The sequence below is a fragment of the Mya arenaria genome, chromosome 12 (genome assembly GCF_026914265.1).
Source record: "Mya arenaria isolate MELC-2E11 chromosome 12, ASM2691426v1".
Taxonomy (NCBI): domain Eukaryota; kingdom Metazoa; phylum Mollusca; class Bivalvia; order Myida; family Myidae; genus Mya; species Mya arenaria.
Genome location: NC_069133.1, coordinates 6,291,199 through 6,311,694, shown reverse-complemented (window position 1 = coordinate 6,311,694; position 20,496 = coordinate 6,291,199). Strand labels below are relative to the sequence as shown.

Sequence of the window (20,496 nt, the reverse complement as noted above, 5' to 3'; positions counted from 1 at the left end):
AGGAAAACAGACTACTTCCAATACATTTTAAAGAAAATAGTAAAGATTATATCAGGAACATTTTTCATATATTGCATCATGAAAAAATAGTTAAGCAGTTAATTTAAAATGCTAACAATCAAATGAAAAACGTGGAATGTGTAAATACAATCTTAAACATTCAAATGTATATATTAAACTCATAATTTGCAAACATTCTCTATAAATAAATAATTAAAACCCTGATCAGTAGTGAAGAACTATCAAAATTGAACTAGATATTCATGTTTGCTGAAATAAAACGCACATGTTTAGCAAGACCCATGATTTTGATATTTGTTCAGTTATGACCTTTATTCGACAAAAATGTAACAGGCGAGCGTTTGAAGGTCACTCCGCGGTGCTCTTGCTGATATTAATTTTCATACAAAACAAACAAGGTACCTGTACTTGCATGGCGTTTGAGCCAGCATGGTTCAATCGACACCTTAGGATACCACTGCGTATTATTAACCCTTACAATCAAGTAATGCAATGCATAACTTTTATCATTGCAATTATTCATGACAAGTTGTTTGAATGACAATGGTCTATGTTTTATAATACATGATGTGATTTAAGATAGATAGCAAACACAGGGACAGCATGAATTATCACAAGGTTTAAATCGTGCATTACATTCATTTCATTCGATGCATGTTAATACAAACGAAGATTTACAGCACCTGCCTTTATCTGGTAAACCCGAGAAGTTAGTCATACATACTTTCAACAGCGTAAACATGATTGTAAAAGCTTCGTCGTAACGCAATTTCAAAACGGATTTATTAATAAGACTAGCTTTGTACAATTCTTTGATTTAAACTTTAGTATTATTAATTAACGCAAATAGCAGTGTTGTTCTGCGTCGTACTTTGTGGATATTCAAACGTGGCGAGGGCAATTATAATTTTGATAGTTTTGTGCTTCGTTGTTGAAACAAAACAACTTTCTGATAACGAAAAGATCCGGATTGTTATTCGATCGGATGAAACATTTTTAAATGAAATAAAACAATCGCTGGGAAAGTATTTGTTCTACTTTGAAAGCAAGGTAAGCTAAATGAATTATTTTACCATACATAATCAACTACCCAGTATTTGCTAAGGATCACATAAGGCTACTACTAAAATCGATAAGAAAAGTCTGGAGATATGGAGCCATCATATCAACGATCATATCGTAATACCGATTTTTCGAATCATGTTTTCTCGGTTGCTATGATTTTTTAAATTAATATTGAAAACCCTTTTTTGAATTATCACTCTAGTCTTATTTAGAGTTACAGGTTAAATGCTTTATTTTATTTCTGACACTCTATGTGATCTTAAAGTGACACTCTTATTCAAAATCAACACGTACACATGTATAGCAAGCATAAATTTTGACTAATAAATCTTAAACTTCTTACTAAATAATACATTTATGGAAAGTATGAATTACTGATAACAAGATTGTAACCCTGTATTAAATAGCTGAAAACGCAAACATATCAAATGATTGGTGAATGCTTAACAATTTACTGCGATCAACTATAGTCTCATAAGGTAGACATACTGTGTTTAATGCACATTTTCCTTCATATGAACAATTGTTTTTGACATTTATTCATCCTTTTTGGAATATTAAAACAATAATATTAATTGTGGTAAATCTTATTTGGGAGTAAGAGTGCATGTTTAAGATATTGTCGAACGTTGATGTGATGGCCACCATGTTATCATAAGTCCATTCCAAAACAAAACAGTAATTATGATATGTTTACCACTTGGAACTACCAAGGACCGTAACTCAAGTACGACAAATGTAAGATGTATGAACGGTCAATGTTTAGCTTTTTGTTTAGTCCTATTTTTATCGAAATAATGAGATTTACACTCTTTCTTTTAAAATGTTACCAGTATTTTCTATGTATTTATCGTGTAGACCTTTTTGACATCAGTTTTTAATATAGTTGATAGCATCTACATTAAAGTCCCATTATGTTTTAGTGAAACTTTAGTAAACTTTCTTGTTTTTCCGTAATCCAAATGACTTCTCATAACCTTTTTGACATTTTAAGACCCCAAGAATGAGAAAAAATGCATTTATCTCCATTACACAATGCAACAAACCGAAAGAATAATCTTAATTTAGCGCGTACAACGTATTTATGAAGTTAGTATATCACGTGACTTTATTAATGCCAACAAATTTGAATACTTTAAAAAAATAAAATCGTTATATTCATAAAATATTTTACTTGAAACCAAAAATAAATTCAACTGAAAATGTGAAATTGCATAAAAATGTTTAGTATTTCTCTAGTTAATTCTCCAATCTTTTCCGGCAACTGCGCCGGTACTGTTTGCAGAGCGCTCTGCTCCGCCTACTTACTTCACCTCATTAGCATACAGTGAGTCAGTTGAAGAGTAAGGGATTTCGTTGGTATATCCCATACATTTCTTTTTAATAAAGCATCGTGTGGACCTCATGATTTTATTAGCTGAGACTCTATTATAGTTACATACACACTTTTATTTTTTTCTCTAATTATTTAATCCTGGGCCTTTAACTATTGGTTATTATTTTAACAAATATTTATTTTACCAGTTCGTTGAATAGAAACCAAATAAACAACGTTGACATTTCCTAAGTTTTACTTCTGCATAACAAATATTATAAACTTAAAATAGCCGTGCTACATAATAACTGCAATCGGTACAACATCTTATCAACAAAAATAAAAGGATTGGCAAAATATGGCCGTGAAAACGAACGAACTCCATGATAGGTCATAGCGACACACGGCTGGAAGTCCGAGTGGGAAAGAACCAGGCAAGCCGAGAGAGGCTAGGCTGAGCCGTTATATTAAATGTATATTCAAAGTGTACTCTATTAATATTATAGTGTCCTATGATATGCCCGTGCTGGAATAGACTGTTAGGCAAAATGCGACAACCAAGCAACTACGGTCTACGTGCAAATGCTCCTTTTGCCAAAAGCAACTGCAAAACCCGCAAACTCCTAGCAACGCAACGCAACGCAACGCAACGCAACGCAACAATGCAACCCACAATTGCCAACAGCTAATGCAACATCCGCAATATATCTCCGCAATCTCATGGCAACGCAACGCAATGCAACGCAACAACGCAACCACCGGGACGCCAAGTACAAGGACGTTCCCGGCCTTGAGCAACAGACATGCAACAGACTCCTTAAGAACTTGTTATTCCAGCAACGGATAATAAACGTTATTTATATCTATATTCATCCTAATTGATTTTAGTTTATCATTCCCAATTTCACATGTATAGCCCTCTTGTTGATTCCCGTACCGAGTGATAACTAGCACCGAGGTGCTCGGCCAAGGTAAAAGGTCTCAACAAGCCCAAATACATCTAAATCATAAATTATATATGTATGCAATTTTAAATTAAAATGGATGACAGCCTAGCCAACTCTCGGCTTGCGAATTTTTTCCCGCCTTCACGACTGACTAAGTATTCTAAAAACAAAAGTATGTGGAACCTTGGAAAGTGGCACTCATATACCTCAAACTTTACTAAATACTTCATCAAATGCAAGCTACCGGTAACCAAATTACGATGGTTAACCATTTGAGCAACAAAGCATCTATTTAAACAAAATTAATAAATAACTCATCATTTCAAACCGAAAGCAGTTTCCGATGTCCATGGTTCCATATTTAGATATTCTTAAATCACAAACAAAATAAAGGCACATTTACAACATGTGAAGAAAGTACATAATGTCCACAAGTCTGGTCCAGTCCAATGTATCTATACCCAAAGTCATTTCCACTGAAGTGGGGGTGACACTCTGTCATGGCCTCTCCATGGCAACAGTCAAGTGTTCCATTCTAAACTCCCATCCGCACGAGTTTCCAGTTATGAAAAATCACCACGACTACAAGATAGAAATTCAGTCTAATGGTGCGAAACAACATGGTCACAAGCAATGTTCATATAGCGGTTAAACGTTAAGAAGCATCTGAATATTCCTGGAACTCTTTAATATGACACTCCAGACAGATTCAGATGGCGATTTGTGATCCGTTGCTCCCCGACTGTTTTAGGGTATTCCCTGTCAAAACGAATGCCCCCTGAAGAAACATCAATCCGCCATAGCGTGCATGTGGACCAGACTCGAACCATCGCTGCGATACCTACTGTAACATACAAAATACGAAAGCAGCAACACATGAAAGTATATTTCTAAGCGGCAAAATTTAAACTTAATTACTTTAAAACATATATAACAGGTACATTCTTAACAAAAGGAAAAGGGGAAAAACAATTTATGACTGGGTGGGCTGGGCGTGTTTTTTAATTTCGGTCCTCTCCGCACGAGATTTCGCTAGCAAAGAAAGATTCCCGTTACATAGACCGGTTTAATTTAATTAAAAAAAAAGCACTTTAAACTAGTGTCAAATATCGAGAACCAGTCCTCTCCGCACGAGATTTCGCTAGCAAACTAAGATTCCCGTTCCATAGACCGGTTTAATTTAATTCAAAAAAGCACTTTAAACTAGTGTCAAATATCGAGAACCAGTCCGTATTGACTTGACCGATAGATGCCGAGAGTGTTCCCATTGCTTAGCAACGGAACAACAGACCTTAAATTCAATCTCGCGAAAATAATAAAATTTATTTTTAAGCAAAATAAATTAACATATTTTGCAACCAAGGTTACAGGTTATCATTGGCAATACTCGAGATGTTCCATTCGATAAATTTAAAAAGCGTCCATGTCACTTAAAGAAGAACTCTTACTCCCAAATAAGATTTACCACAATTAATACAATTGTTTTAATATACCAAAACGGATGAATAGATGTCGAAAACAATGGAACCTATGAATGATACCGAGTTTAATTTAAAAAAGGTGCAGAAAACACAGTGTTTCTACCTTTTGAAACAATAGTAGATCTAAGTAAATCTTTTAGCACCCACCAATCATTTAATATTTTTGCATTTTCAGCTATTAAATACACGGATTTAATATTGATATCAGTAATCATTATTTTTCATAAATGCATTATTTAGTTAGAAGTTAAAGGTTTATTTCTCAATATGTATGTTTGTTATACAAGTATGTATTGTATTGAGTCCTACTTGAACTAACCAATCAATTGTAAATGTGTCAGTATAAAATGTATTTATCTTAGATAAATGAACACCGGCAAATCGATAAAACCTTCTTAGACAGACTTCAAATATGTGTTTTATGAGGAAGTTTTGTACCCTGGTGTTCTCATAAAATATGCAAACATTGTCCTTTATCATATTTCCATTTGAAAGGAAAACACGCGTAAATGATACAAACATGTATTTGAACGCAACGACTCTCTACTCAATGAGGTAATGGAAATGTAATGATTTTGTTTTGCTATGAATTTACTTAATTTTATTTTCAGATAAATGGCCACCTTTTCATTTTCGTAAAGAAAACAGAGGAACCGAACCGCCTACAACTGTCGTCGAATGAACTAGCAGCACTCCAACGTTCAAACCAAAACGTATTTACTTTCTTTTACTTTCTTCCCTTTTACATAAAATCTGACCGACTAGCTAACCCTTACATAATGATTTTTTTTATAGTTAATAGATATTGCTGACAAATATCTTGTAAATGGTTACTATTCATCATAAAATACGTTTTAATAAAGACCTATCCTTGATATCAAGTTCATATACACTAGCATGATTCATGCCTTAAACGTTATCAGTCAAGTTTTTTTTTGCGTTTTATATATCTGTCTTTAGTTTAGTTTTAGTGTTATCATGAATTCCAAATCATTATTGTATTATATTGTTTACGCATTACTAACACTTTTAGAAAGATTTCAATGAAATAGAGTGCCTGGTCATATACGATAGTTATAAAGACAGTATCCAATTGCGTACGGCATGATTGTGCGCAAACAATACAATTGATCGTATTGACAACATATCTTTATATCATAATAAATCATTATTACTGACGGATTGTTTTTAAAGTAACGCCTTGTTTTAATAAGGGTCAATGATTAACAGCTATTATTATAGTTTCTATTTCTAGTTTTGCTCCTCAAACTTGTATTTACTATAGAGAATTTGCTTTACATCTTTTCGAACTTATTTTTCGTCAATAACTCCTTTCCAAGTTATGCTAATAGAAATTCAATGTTAAAAAGAGTTTTATACATGTTGATTTACATTATTTATCGCGAGATCCTGGTTTATGCGCATTAACACTAATGTAATTCATAGGCAGACCCTGGTTTGTACGCATGTGAACTAAAAAATCATTGACAATCCTGGTTTGTATGCATGTTTACTGTTATATTTCATGACCTAATCCTGGTTTGTACGCACATGCATATGTACATATGAAATTTATGACCATACCCTGGATTGTACGCATTTATACTGTAGTAATATATCGCCAGATCCTGGTTTGTACACTTTTTTAATGTATTTCTTGGCCAGATCTTGGTTTGTGCGCATTTGTACTTCCGTAATTAATGACCAGACCCTGGTTTGTACGCATTTTTACAGTAGTAATTTATGGTCAGATCCTGCTTTTACGCATGTGTATTTCTGTAATTTATTGCCAGATCCTGGATTGTATACTTTTTTACTATATTTCATTGCCAGATCTTGGTTTGTGCTCATTTGTACTTATAAAATTGATGACCAGACCCTGAATTGTACGCATTTGTACTGTAGTAATTTATAGCCAGATCCTGGTTGGTACACTTTTGATATGTATTTCTTGGCCAGATCTTGGTTTTGGCACATTTGTACAGTAGTAATCTATGGTCAGACCCTGCTTTTACGCATGTGTACCTCTGTAATTAATTGCCGGATCCTGGTTTGTAAACCTTTTAACTGTATTTCATGGCCAGATCTTGGTTTGTCCTTATTTGTATTTCGGTAATTTAAGACCAGAATCTGGTTTGAACGCATTTGTGCTTTTGTAATTAATTGCCAGATAATGGTTTGTACGCATTTGTACTGTAGTAATTAAGAGTCTGATCCTGGTTTGTACATTGCTTTACTCTGTTTCATTGCTAGATTTTGGTTTGTACTCAATTGTTTTTCTGTAATTTATGACGAGACCCTGGTCTGTACGAATTTGAGCCGTTGTAATTAATCGCCAGATCCTGGTTTGTACGCATTTATCCTTTTGTAATTTATCGCCAGATTCTGGTTTGTACGCTTTTGTACCAATGTAATTTATGGCCAGATCTTGTTTTGTACGCATGTGCATTATTTTAATATTCCAAGACAGTATTCAAAATTTGTTTTCTTTAACGACCTAAATATGGCAGGTAAGAATATTTTCTATTCAGTGATAATAAGAAGTAAGAAGTAAACGATAACTAAGTTCGATGCATAAACTATAATAAAGACGACTATGCCAGTAAGACTTAACACCAAATTAAAATGAAAGCGCTTAAAGCGTTGAAAGAAGATAAGCCTGATATTTCTGTTCATACGCAATACAAATGGAATCCAAAAAGACGTTTGAGTGGCCCCAAATTGTAACCGATAAGTGCCTGTCATTACATAAGAATAAGTAATGTAATTGATGATTTTTTACATACTATTAGCAAGTTTATAAACAGTCACTGATAAACCAATATGTACTAGGTTATATGAATATTGCTTTCATCTCTTAAATTAATTGCTAGTATAAAATGAGTTAAATAGTACTCGATATTGGCTGAAAATGTAAGAGAACACATTTCAATTTTCTTCGCAATTACGTATTTTACCTATTTCCCTCGTTTTCTCACCAATATTCTTCGGCTTGCTTTCAAATTCACTTTAACGTTGCAATCTTTTAAACTTATTTAAATAAAGTGATCTTTTAATTTGTATCATGAAATCTCATAGCACAATACGTCCAGTTTTGTAACCCCGGCAATTTATCATTTAAGTATTTCATGTCTAAAAGTAGATCTGACGATACCTAATTTCGAGTTGCGGTACTAAAGTATGTAGACCTGCGGCCTACAGCTTAAAAGTCGTTTTTAGACAATACCCACAAAGAAACATTAAAGCAAACATGGCAATACATACTCAATGAAAAAACACGTATGTACATGCATTACTAATTTAATACGCTTTCACCAAGATAAACTATTCTATTTTCAAATATGTGCATGTGATTTTTGCAGTTTTGGTGTGGTGTGTCTTTGTGCTCAGATACACAGACCAGCTTTTAAAATTTTAAAACGATCCCACCTTACTTGTAAGCCCAATATTTTGACTCATTTAGATAGAAAAGCTAGATCAAAGCCACACTTTTCAGCATATGGCAGCGATGTTCACCGGACTGAACAAGGCAATGCACGCGTACGTATTCCATACACTAAGATTATATTATAATCCGAGTTTGTAAAACTTTGATTGTTATATCTTCTAAGTTTCACCGTAGTGGCTTTTTACAAGTATTAATTTTGGTATGTACCGCAGTGTACCAAATGAACCTACGTTTAATCTATAAGGAGCAGAGAATCACGATAACTCCAATTGTTTAGTTTAAGATTTGTGAAACAAATAGCCAAACGTAATATACAAGTTCAAGTGCGTTTAGACGGTGATCACGTTATTTTTTGGAATGTTTATACACGAAAAATGGTGATCGACACAGTCAGGAAATAAAAATAAATAATGTGGTGTTGATTTTGTCTTGAAATGTTCTCAAACAGTTTGGTTAATGATACATTTCTAGAGTAAATATAACCTTCAAATAGTACATGAGTAGCGAGAGTGGTCTAGTGGTATATGTGTCCACCACTCATCCAAGAGGTTGTGGGTTCAATCCCTACCAGGAATACCTTCTTATGGCTTCTAAAAATGGACACCAGCAGCCAATTGTTTAAACAATGGTAAATAATTTCCTCGGGAAATAAAACCACCGGTAAATTCCGTGGTAATATTACCAAGCCGGTAAATGCGCTGTATAAAAGAAATTACCAAGGCGGTTAATTCACCAGGTAAAGGTGATATTTTACCTGCAGTATATTTTACCCAGCTGTCCCATAATTCAATAGAATGACGTAATTTTCACAAACAGCTGTCAGATCATTAAAGTGATCAATAAATAAACCATTTAATTCTCATCATTGTTTCTGTTTACAATAGAATGAAACATGGTCTCTTCAGTTATTATTGTAAGCACCTACTAACTATTTCATACCTACTGTTAAACTAATATAAAACTAAGCTGTCCCATTATCGATGTCAAATTTAAGTGTTAGAAGTACTTACTCATATAGTCATTATATGTGAATTTTACAGGATCGTAACGTCAATATACATGGAGTGTAACTTTTATTCTCTATTTTCATTAAACCATAAATGGTATTATTTTTAACATCGAAGTCAATACTTACGTAGATACAAATAATCAGTACCACCAATGATAAACAACATAAAATATACACTAGCGGGTCCAAGGAGTTCATTTAGTGATGTTTCCATGACCACATGTTTGTCATATGACCTTGGTCATCCACTGGTGTCATTCTTAAGTAAAGTGAAATTAATATCTTATTATATAATCATTAGAATTATATATTGTATGCGAATTTCAGCAGAATTTCATTTTTTAAAAGTCTGATTAATGGCCATTTTGCGAGGCTATAAAAATAAGCAACGTTTTGTGTGAGTGAGATATGGGGGGTTGACGGTGTTCCGTAAGGGCCATTCTTTTTCTAAGTTTCACAATAAACAAACCAATTATAACTATTTTGATTTCACTCAAAAGACATTATACTGCTTTGTTGATGAATAAATCGTAGATATTTATTACACGAATAATTTACAGCCTTATAATTACCTCACTGCTCTTGGTGTCTTTAGCTGGTTTCAGGAATATATTCTTACGTCACACTGGCTCTGCTGGCTTTCGCTGGAGAAATGCCTAAAATGAGAACATATATACATTGTCACAGTTATAAAATGTGTGTACAATTACACATAAACATGACATGTGAATCACAGAACTGTATATGTTATATTATATAAGTACGTATATAGAACACAAAAATCATACTGGAGTATGTTGTTTTTCAAATAATGTTTACTCTGAATGTTTAAGCACAGACTGCAGTATTGCACTTACCACATAGAACAGAAGCAAACTGTTTTAATGTTTTTCTAGCCTATAAATACTAGATATAACACTGTGAATATAAAGGTTAGGGAATAAGTTCCGTTGAATAGTTCAAATAAAGTTGGTCACACGGTGGTTATCGGCGTTTTCGTACCTCTGTATTCCTGTCTTTTGTGGATATGGATGTAATGGAACAGATTTCTATCCACATAGTTTCAATTTTATTTAAAATCAACGAAATGAGCTGGGAATCGAGCGTTTGTTTATGTCCGGTCGGCCATCTTTATTCCGGTAACAATCGAGATGTAAGAAATAGTTTAAACTAAAATTAACCAGTACACCACACGTGTGTGTTTATTGTTGATCATATTATCAGCCTTTATTCAGAATTTCATGCACCTTTGCCCACCCTATTTTGACCAATCGCTTGGAATTGACCAATCATGGATTGAACATAATGCGAGTGGACGTGGAATTGTTGTGGGAGTTACAGACGTCGGCATCAATGCGAGCATTATTAGCTTAATCCTTTTGTGATATAGTTACTTTCTTTGAATTGAACTAACTGAACGTGAAGAACGTAAATATTGATACTCTTGAGTCCACTGGTGATACAAAACAGAGTTAAAGAACAGGTTTAAACTATTATTATCATTTTTTTCTTAAGCAAGGCTTGTTACTTCTTTCAGAAATTTGATTTGTCTTACAACTTTGTGGATAATATCACACAGACAAGCCATTCCGTTTTTCCAAATATATTAGAAAGTTCGTTGATAACAGGGTAAGCACTGAACTTCTATTACCTGGTGAACTCGGCTACCAAACATTCTATTACATATAAACAGACAAACGTCTTAAAAATACGCAGTTCTCATCATTCCCAAAATAAATTAAACGTTTCACATGTTGAATATCGTTCGAGACAGTTTATACTTCTTAAAAACACTCGGTCACGATTAATGGTTAGAGATAAAAAAAACACTTTTAAAAACTTTACAATATAAATCGTTCTCATTACAGCACTAGTGTTAATGATAATTAAAACTAATTGTACAACTGAATATTATTCAATATTGGCTGAAAGCTTCCGTTGCACTTTTAAAATTTGAATGAATTAGGCTTTCATTTCTAATTTTTTGTTGAAATGTGTTATTTCCCCTTTCATTTGAAGACATGCAATTGCGTGTGCAGGACTCGTAGCTCGCCCAATGACGGTAGATGAATGCGTTTTTTGTGGAGTCGGCGTTGCACACGAATCAAAGGTGGCAGGTATGTGGTAAATATGTCAAACATGCCAAACACGTTTCACGTCTCTGTAACAGTTTATACAGATGTAGAATACGTCTTAAAAGAAAAAAATATATAAACTGGCTATATGTACAAAATGTGCAACCATCTTCTTTTCAGATTTACAAATTGCGAAGGTCAAAGAAAACATATGAAGTTTCCAATGATAGATTCTGCCATTTTTTCAAGAGCTTTAGCATATAGACGTGACGCGATCCATATATTTTCTAATAGTTGGGCTGCAACAATACCGTTTAAGAAATTAAACTTCTATGAAGAAGACGTTTTGACCGAAGGAGTTAGAGAAGTATTAAAAACGATTAGTTTTTCCCGTATATTTTATTTTAAACCATTACCGTTCATCAATTTGTGCTAAAGAGTATTATATGTCACTGAAAAGTTTTAATATGAATATAAAAGGTATGTGACATTGACGAAACATGCAGACAGGCTACCAAAAATAATGTTGGATAAATCAATAGAAGTTCTAGATATCTGCCAAGTCTCGCGTGTTCAGCATGAGAGTCACACTTTTTACAAGAATCACGAACCAATGCGAACGCATTTTAAGCGCTTCTAATTTTTTTGTTTAATTGTAGTTCTTCTCGATCCACTTTAGTTTGATATTTGGTAAGCTTTTACCGCTATAACCACTGACCTAAAACGGGCATTTGTTCTTTGGAAAGGCAATCTCACTTTGTATATGTTTCCTAACTTGTCGGGTCTAGGTTCTAGGTGCTAGACTGTTATCCTAATCCTAATAACATAGTGTTAAAAGTAACAAAAAGTCGATCACACCTCTACTTTTTAACGAAGTAAAGATATCTGAGTAGTATAACACGAAGTACTCATGTGTATAGTTAATAAGGTAATGCCTCCTAATTGAATGTAAGTCCTAAGGACTGATTGAATAGTTTAGCTGAGAAAATCAAGTAGCCGCGATCATTGCTAAAATACATAGACAACTATAAACAGACAATACTTATACAGAAACAATAGATTTCACATACCGATTGTTGATCAAGAAGTCTTACTCCATGCTTCTTTCTTTATCTCTCTCTTGCCAATGTTAGTCTGTTTAGACAGGTTTACAATGACTTCTGAAACTTCCTCTAAAACTGCAAACAATTGGTCACACCCAATGACCACAATAGATTACACAGGTCAATATACCTGCACCAATCACGCATGGTCAAAGGGAAATAATCAGAAAATGATCACAATTTAGTTATGACCTGGTTATGTAACAAAAATCGGGTCTTGACAGCTATGATATTATGCACAACCCAACTTATACATCCGTGTGTATGTCACGGTGTGTTAAAGCCTGCTGTATCTGGTTTTATATTTTAAACCAAAAACTAAAGGTACATCTGGCAGTCGTCTTGAGTGAGATGTGTTCACAGTAACGTCTTCACAAACTGAGACTAGTAATTCTAAAACGCCATTTAATAAAAAGTGTTTTTAAACATTTAATGAGTTTACATATCTCATGTCAGGGTCGGCAAAGACTCGGGACATTGTACGTATTTCCTGCTGGTCAACCTGGATCTGGATTTGCAAATCACATTGGGAGCATAACCGTCGCCTGTTTAGCTGTCAATGGTACCGTTGATGATAGAAGCGCGGTCAATGCTGCAGCACTCGTGTCTGTGTTTTGCAACGGAAGAAAAAGAAACGACCAAAGAATGGTATTTTTCTCTATTTGGAACAAATGTTTACATCATTCTGTTGGTTTTCATGCCTGGGAAATATAACCCATCGAAAACTTTGTTAGGCAAACCCTAGAACGCATAAATAAAATAAGTTTGTTAGACTGGAAACCAGCTAGACTAAACACGTTTGTTTGCATTATTATTTTCTTTTTTGCTTTTAGATAACAGTTGGACACAACGACAAAAGGTGTGACACAACTTTCGGCGGTGAATCTGCTGCAACTGCAATTGTTTCTGGAATGATTGCTCTTTTGTTAGAGGCAAAGTAAGTTACATGAAATGTCCGCTTTGCGTGATGGCAGACACTTGTATTTTGCCTCTCCCTAAGGCATGGTCCCTGGTTTTATTACATCCCCGACATAGGTGCATGTGTAAAGTTGATAATTACCAGTCGACCAAGTTTCTTTTCTCTTTTCTTTTTTCTGTTTTCAGATTTTTACCATAACCCTACACCAACCGTGTATCATCACCTCTCAATGTGAATTATTTTTTCAGCCCTCGCTTATCTGTCAGAGACGTGAAACATATCTTAATTGATTCCAGTAGCCATCTTTGGTTAGAAGCATCACCTGAATTCGTGCCAAACACAGCTGGAAAATATTGTACGTTTTTTACAGATAACTGCATTTTTAGGGATTGTTACGGAGAGGTTAATGTCATCATAACATGTAAACCACTCATTCAATTAACTTTACGGGTTTACTTTTAAATAAGAAACACGAAAGTACTTATCGATTCTATACGGGGAATGAATGAACGTCGTTAAACTATTTCGTGGTTTTTAACTGTACAGTAGTTTTTATCAAGTTTAGTGAACGAGTTTTATCACGGTGGATCACTTCTCACCGGGTACAGTTATCCAAGTAAGCCATAAACAATGCATTTTGCACAGGAAGTAGTAACAGTTTTATTTGTTTGTGTTATAAATAAAATAAATTTGACACAATGAAGTATCACTATATCGGGTAAAGCTATGTCCAGGTCTACAGACATCAACGCAGTTGTGGCGCATGGCTTTAAAATATTAGCTATGGGTGGTTGATAGCTCATGGGAAAATGTAAGTATGAACAAAACTATTTTAAGACTTGGTATGTACACGTCAAATAACAAAATGCTTAAAATTACTTACAAATGAAAAATAATCTAATTAGAATTTCTCCTTCAAATTCGCAGTGGCTATGTGCTGAGTACAGATTTTAGAACGCAGATACCTAAAGCCTTTCGTTGTACTGGATATAGTTGTGGCATTGACATGCGCTCTATGAATTTTTCTTATCACAGTGTAGACATTTAGCATTCTTAGTCAAATATTATAAGTAACAGACAGTGTATGTACAATTTTTTGTGATTTTACTCTTTAATGTCTTCCTATTGGTTGATTTGTGATTACTTTGTACCGTAATTATGTGATAAACAGAAACGTATTGTGACGATGAACGACTCCACTTTACTAGCCATGTCTAAACCCGACGATACAAGTTCTTGCTATCATTTGCCCTGAATGGATTATACGGAATTAATAAATACTAAATTAAAACATCTTATTTAATGGCTAAAAAGGCACACATATTAAATGATTGGTCGGTGCGAAAAGATTTATAATGATCAACTCTCGACCCATACGAAAGATATACCTTTATGCTTCACCTTCCTTTGAAATTATGCACGGTATTCTTCATAAAAACCATTGTTTTTTTCGATATTTTATTAATCCTTTTTGGTAAATCAAAACAATTTATTGAATTGTGGTAAATCTTATTTGGGAAAAAGTTTGCATCTCTAAAAAAATATCATGTAAAGTCTTACCTGATGTATCCCTAAATATTGTCGTATCACGTTGCTTACGTCTTGCTAGGGCTACTAATTCCACTCTGTTTATAGATTTCGTATTCAATTTGAAAGCAACGTGCGTGATATGCTACTTCTATCAAAAATACTAATTTGATTATTTACAGCGTTAAATAAAATTATATAAAATGTCAATATAAAGGGCGCATACTTTCAACGCTATTCTTTTGTGACATCATGTCAAACGTTAATTCACTATAAATGTATAAAACATGTAAAATGGCGTCTTTTCATGCATGATTTCATTATTTTTATCAGATCATCCGAGGTTGGGATTCGGGCTGCCTGACAGTTCAAAGATGGTATTACTGGGAAGGCGCTGGAATCAGTTAGCACCGTTGTGCAAATCAACACTTATATTTTCGAAAGATTCATAGTAAGTATTCTATAAGATTTCAATTATGTGAGTATTTGGGGATGTTATTTAAGGCAAGTCACTAATGAAAGACAAAATTAAAATGTGAAAAATGCATAATTTTATCAAAAGAACCCCGAAACAAGGTTTGAGACAAAAGTGATTTCCCTTTTAATGTAATTTAAAACGAGAATATGCTCGATTTAGGTAGAACAGGGTTTATATTGCATGCATCCAATTGAATTAGTGATAAACCATTATAAAGTAACATATTGTCGTAAACACAAACAATTGTATAACATTTGATATAATTATTTCAACGATTAAATAAAAAACGTCATGGTATTACATTTTAACTTATTTAAATAACACCCCATAATTTACAATTAAAACTGAATTTTAGTGAAATATGTCAAACGCGATATTATACTTAATAATTATGTGACTCCATAAGTTAGATCAACGTCGGCATATCACACTCTTTGTTGTTTTTTTTCTATTAAAATAAGTTTCATTTGAGTAAAATTTTGTATAATATAACGGGTATTAGATCCAGAATTCCGTGTCATGTTTATAAAAATAAATACACATATACTAGGTAAATGCGTTGCATAATTGATATCTTCATCGTTGAAAGTATAGATAAAAAGCATGTTTGAACACAAAACTCTTTTTTTCATTATTTACAATAGGGTTATAGAAAATAACGAACAAAACATACAGTTTTTACGCAATCCCGAAAGCTACTTTCACATAAACCAAATATTATTTATTGCTTGACATATATGAATATATCAGTATTTACAGAAAAAAGCATCATATACTAAGAAGTAACACAATTAACATTGCAGGAACAGGTTTTTATATTAAATTTAAAAAATAGACAATTTCATTTTAAAACAACATTTTTTATGTATTTTTAATCATGCATATGACATATACTAATATTCTTGAACTTTATTCATAGGTGTTAACGTTCAGACATAAAATGCAAACTAAAAGCCTTTTTTCACAAACCAGTGTAATTTCAACAGAAAACAGACATTGAAGGTAGCATATATTAGGTAACGGAAAGCTCATTCTTTGTGTTACTTGAAATCAGTTCAATATGTAATAGAACTTTCATTTTTCATTATTAACTTGAATAAAGACATATCTCATGGAAATACCAATTGCTATTTCAAACAAGACTGATACTTAAATCCCCTCTCACCAATTGGCAGCAAACGGTAAATGATATGCTTTCAGAAAGTCATACTGTACATAATTTAATTTAGGGTTTTAGTGGCTCACAGTCTATTCAATGTCGAAATTTAGGTCAATATAATCTGAATGCCAATTTTTGCGAAAAGTCTGAATAACCGTTGTCTTCGTTTCTTAAGACAACAATGACTTTTCCCGAAATATTTCTGTCACAGTCACCTCAAAGATTTACACTGGTACCTTCGAGTATTGTACGACAATACTTTCTGCGACCCGGCACCTTGCATAGAAAAGATGGAAGAAGTTAGCTTTGAAATTGAATTCGTTTATTCAGAACAACATCACATGAAACTGTGGGCTAAATCGCCTAGTGGGACTAAATCAACTTTAGCAGAAATTAAACCTGTTGCAAATGGGGATAAAGAAAAACGTGTTAACACTACATTTCGGTCCAACCACTTCTGGGGAGAAAACAGTGTAGGGCGCTGGCATATTTACATTGGTTGCAACTTGCCAATGTCCCATCCTTTTCCAGGTAAATGGTTTTACTGATTTTCAATTGTTGATCTGTTTTATGCCGTTATACCAACATTTTAAATGAATATTTGGTACGTATGCGAACCTAATGTGCTTTTGTACGTGTCTCTCGGATAGTAGGCCTTAGCCTTTTACCTCAAGGATATTTGTTAACTATTTGGCTAATGGGCTTGTTCTTGTAGTTTCCATTGTATAATGTTGTCAGATGAACTGTTCACTTGTCGAATTAATGTAAATGTACACGTATAAATAAAACGAATAAATTGTACTATGCACTTTTTGACACTCCTAAAATATTTGAACGAGGGTGCAGTGTAAACATCGTTACATGTTTGACGTTTACCAAAATGTATGTTTGAACAAGAAATATATGAAATATGATCATTATTATTTTTGAAAAAGAGGGTATAATGTCTGTTGTGCGAAAGGCTTTGTTTTCAAGGATTGTACATTATGGGGTGTGTTTTTTTCATGGAAACTCGAGTAAAAAAGGTTGTTAAGGCTTATGGCATTAAACTATTTAACATGTATTAAAATAAAAATGTACAAACAGAAAAACGACACATATTTTAGATACTATTTCGTATGGTGTTTCAGCATATGGATGTCATGTCACTAAAGCACGTTTAACAATACATGGTACGGTGGAGAAAGCTAATGCACAGCAGCATTGCAATGCGGACACATTTCCAGATGACGACAGAAATAAACTTCCTTCAGTCGCCACGGATGGAAAACATGTTGAAAACAAAAACATTATCACAAAGAATTTTGTAACAAATAATATAAATAACGTTATAAATAATTACAACTCTTATCCAGGGCTATGGATTATACTAGGAATCGGTATTACCATTGTCGTGCTCTTTCTGTATGCATGGGGAGTTCGAAAACGACTTTGGCAACATATATCGCAAAATGACTCTGGGCTGATTTTTAGTCCTCCCCACAACCAATTTTAAGCGATGAAGCCTTATTGAATGAGTCTGTTAATCGGGAACACTTAATCTAAAAAGAAGGGGAAGAAAAAGAGAGTGGAATTTTGTTTAACGCTTAGCTGTACAACCACCTTCGGTAAAACAACTGTAAAAAGTCAAACGCTTTTGTTCTTCAAACCATAACGTGGACCGCGTGTAAGGTGGCCGAACTCACCAGAAAGGTGTGTGTGTGTGTGTGTCACATAACTTATACGTCTTTGCGGTATCAGCCCTGTGAGAACTCTTACCATTTTCATCAAACATGTCTTAAGCAAGAGAACATAATTTCTGCAACCAGACAGTAAACGTTGTTAAAAATTAGCATTGTAAATGACCCAATGGTCCATCATCAAAAGTTTACTGTGCTTATACAGTTTAGTTTCCGTCATGCTTTGAATCCTTTTTGATTTTGAATCACTTCGGCTCGTTTGTGTGTATTTCATGAGGGATACTAAATGGTATAATTGCATAATGCTTTTTATTATTATTATGTTTCCAATTGTTGTAATGTGACGATTTAGTATCTAGTAAGCTTGATCATTTTTTTTAATTTTTTTTAATTGTTTTTTATTGTTTTATTCCACTAAAGTATAACTGAGTCATCCCCATTTGTTATATTGAGAAACTAAATGAAATAACTGTTAACATGATGTATTCAGTAACAAATAGACAAAATGCATTCATTCGGACTTTTTTACCGAAATGAACCACGCCATGATCAATATCGTGACGGTAATGAAAACATCAAAGTCACGAAACAATAATGTAAACTTTTCATATTTATGACTGATGAAACTTGACAAATTTCAAATAAAACATGTACAAATTATCTTTCCAGACTGAATATAAAGGCCAAAAGGAACGTATGCATTAATGGAACATTCTATAACTCTCTAGTGAATAACATTTGAAAGTAACTTTGCCTTAATATCAGACTCTAATAAGTGCATCAAAATAACACATATAAATTTTACATTATTGTGACGATGTGCTGAGATTACTTTGCAATCGTAAAACATTTAAAGTTTTAACGGTTAAAAAGGTTAAACAGTTACTAGCTTGAAACGTGCATACGAAACGTAACGTGTGGTACGTAACATTGCCCATTTCTAAACATGTATTCAAGTATAATTTGAAAACATTGTGCTTGAAATAAATAATAAACATTTCGTCTGAAATAATGTAAATACACGTCAACAATAATACGGCCATGTATCCTGTATTATCATTATCGACGGATACCTGTATAAGAGACAGGGCACGCAGACACTGATTGATTTTGATGCCTGGCGGATGTTCGCTTTGTTCTGGCGACATATTGTTTTTTTATCAATCGATCTGATATGACATACTGGATTTGACTCAATTAACGACATACCATGAAATCAATGAAGGATCGAAACCAACAACTAATTACGAAATACAAACAGTAAACTGAAAAAAGCACATGCCTTTCATAATAAAATACATTTTTTCATACATAATGCTATTGTGGGTGATTGGTGGAGCTTAAATGTTTGCTTGACAGATGGTATATGGATAATCTGTCGTCAAGGGTCAACTGCGCTGAATGCATAAAACGCATCCCTTTGCAGATTAAAATCCATCAGGAGATATATCATGGTAACATCAGTATTGGGTGGCCCAGGCCTTCTTAAGCTAGTTATACACGAAGTAACGAATAACGACTTTAGGTAAATCGCCATCGCCCCATATGAGCCAGCGCACAGCAAGTCTCCACCGCCAAAAACGTACTTTCATAAGGAAATGGTACCCTTTCATCCAGGATACAACAGATGTATTGATATGTTGCGTCAGACGACTGGAAAGACTCCATTCCACGGAACTGTACAAGTGCTGCCAATATGCTTGCAATTAGCATCGCGAAAGTTTTATTCCAATTAAGATTCGACTCGAATAGTGAGAACTAAAGATATTGATATAATTATAACAACAATGAATCATAACTTTAAGGACCTGCAGCGATGCAAAAGTGGGTGTGGAAGGTCAATAACCAGAACGTTTAAAAATACATGTTTTATCTAGCTTTGCGGAACGATCTTTTTAGTTATAACCTTTAACATTTATCAATAACAGTAAGATGTTGCGCCTCCTCTTGTGGGCCTGCCATAATGGTGAGGACAATTACCTTTTTAATTTTATATGTTTTCTTCCTTTGTGGTTACAAAGCAAAATTCTGAATACGACAAGATTGGGGTTGTTATTTCATCGGAAGAAATGTATTTATATGACATATAAAGCAAGGACTGTTTTTGCACTTTGGAAGCCCAAACCCTAGTTTACCATGGCTTTACATAATAAACAACCCAACATTTGCCAAGTGCCACATAAGGCTGCTTCTTCCGTGGCATCATATCGCCTTCACTATCGGAGAAATCCTGGTCTTCAGATACAGAAATCGGGGCAATCTTATCATCT

At 33.8% G+C, this 20,496-nt stretch overlaps 1 protein-coding gene across 5 annotated transcripts; it reads left to right on the top strand.

The window, feature by feature from the left end:
* Positions 1-750: 750 nt before the first annotated feature.
* On the top strand, positions 751-18,886 carry LOC128211496 (proprotein convertase subtilisin/kexin type 4-like). 5 transcript variants are annotated; one of them, XM_052916351.1, is made up of 12 exons: positions 751-1,071; positions 5,441-5,542; positions 8,326-8,369; positions 10,824-10,915; positions 11,306-11,403; positions 11,542-11,728; positions 12,921-13,112; positions 13,298-13,401; positions 13,632-13,738; positions 15,244-15,361; positions 16,759-17,078; positions 17,678-18,886. In XM_052916351.1, exons 5-12 carry the CDS (start codon positions 11,357-11,359, stop codon positions 18,040-18,042), a joined length of 1,440 nt encoding a protein of 479 aa, XP_052772311.1. In that variant the 5' UTR covers positions 751-1,071; positions 5,441-5,542; positions 8,326-8,369; positions 10,824-10,915; positions 11,306-11,356; the 3' UTR covers positions 18,043-18,886. The 5 variants fall into 5 exon arrangements, 4 of the variants coding, with proteins under 4 accessions (XP_052772311.1, XP_052772310.1, XP_052772313.1 ...); XR_008257295.1 differs by lacking the exon at positions 8,326-8,369 and having other exon boundaries at positions 16,878-17,078; XM_052916350.1 differs by lacking the exon at positions 8,326-8,369.
* Positions 18,887-20,496: the final 1,610 nt, after the last annotated feature.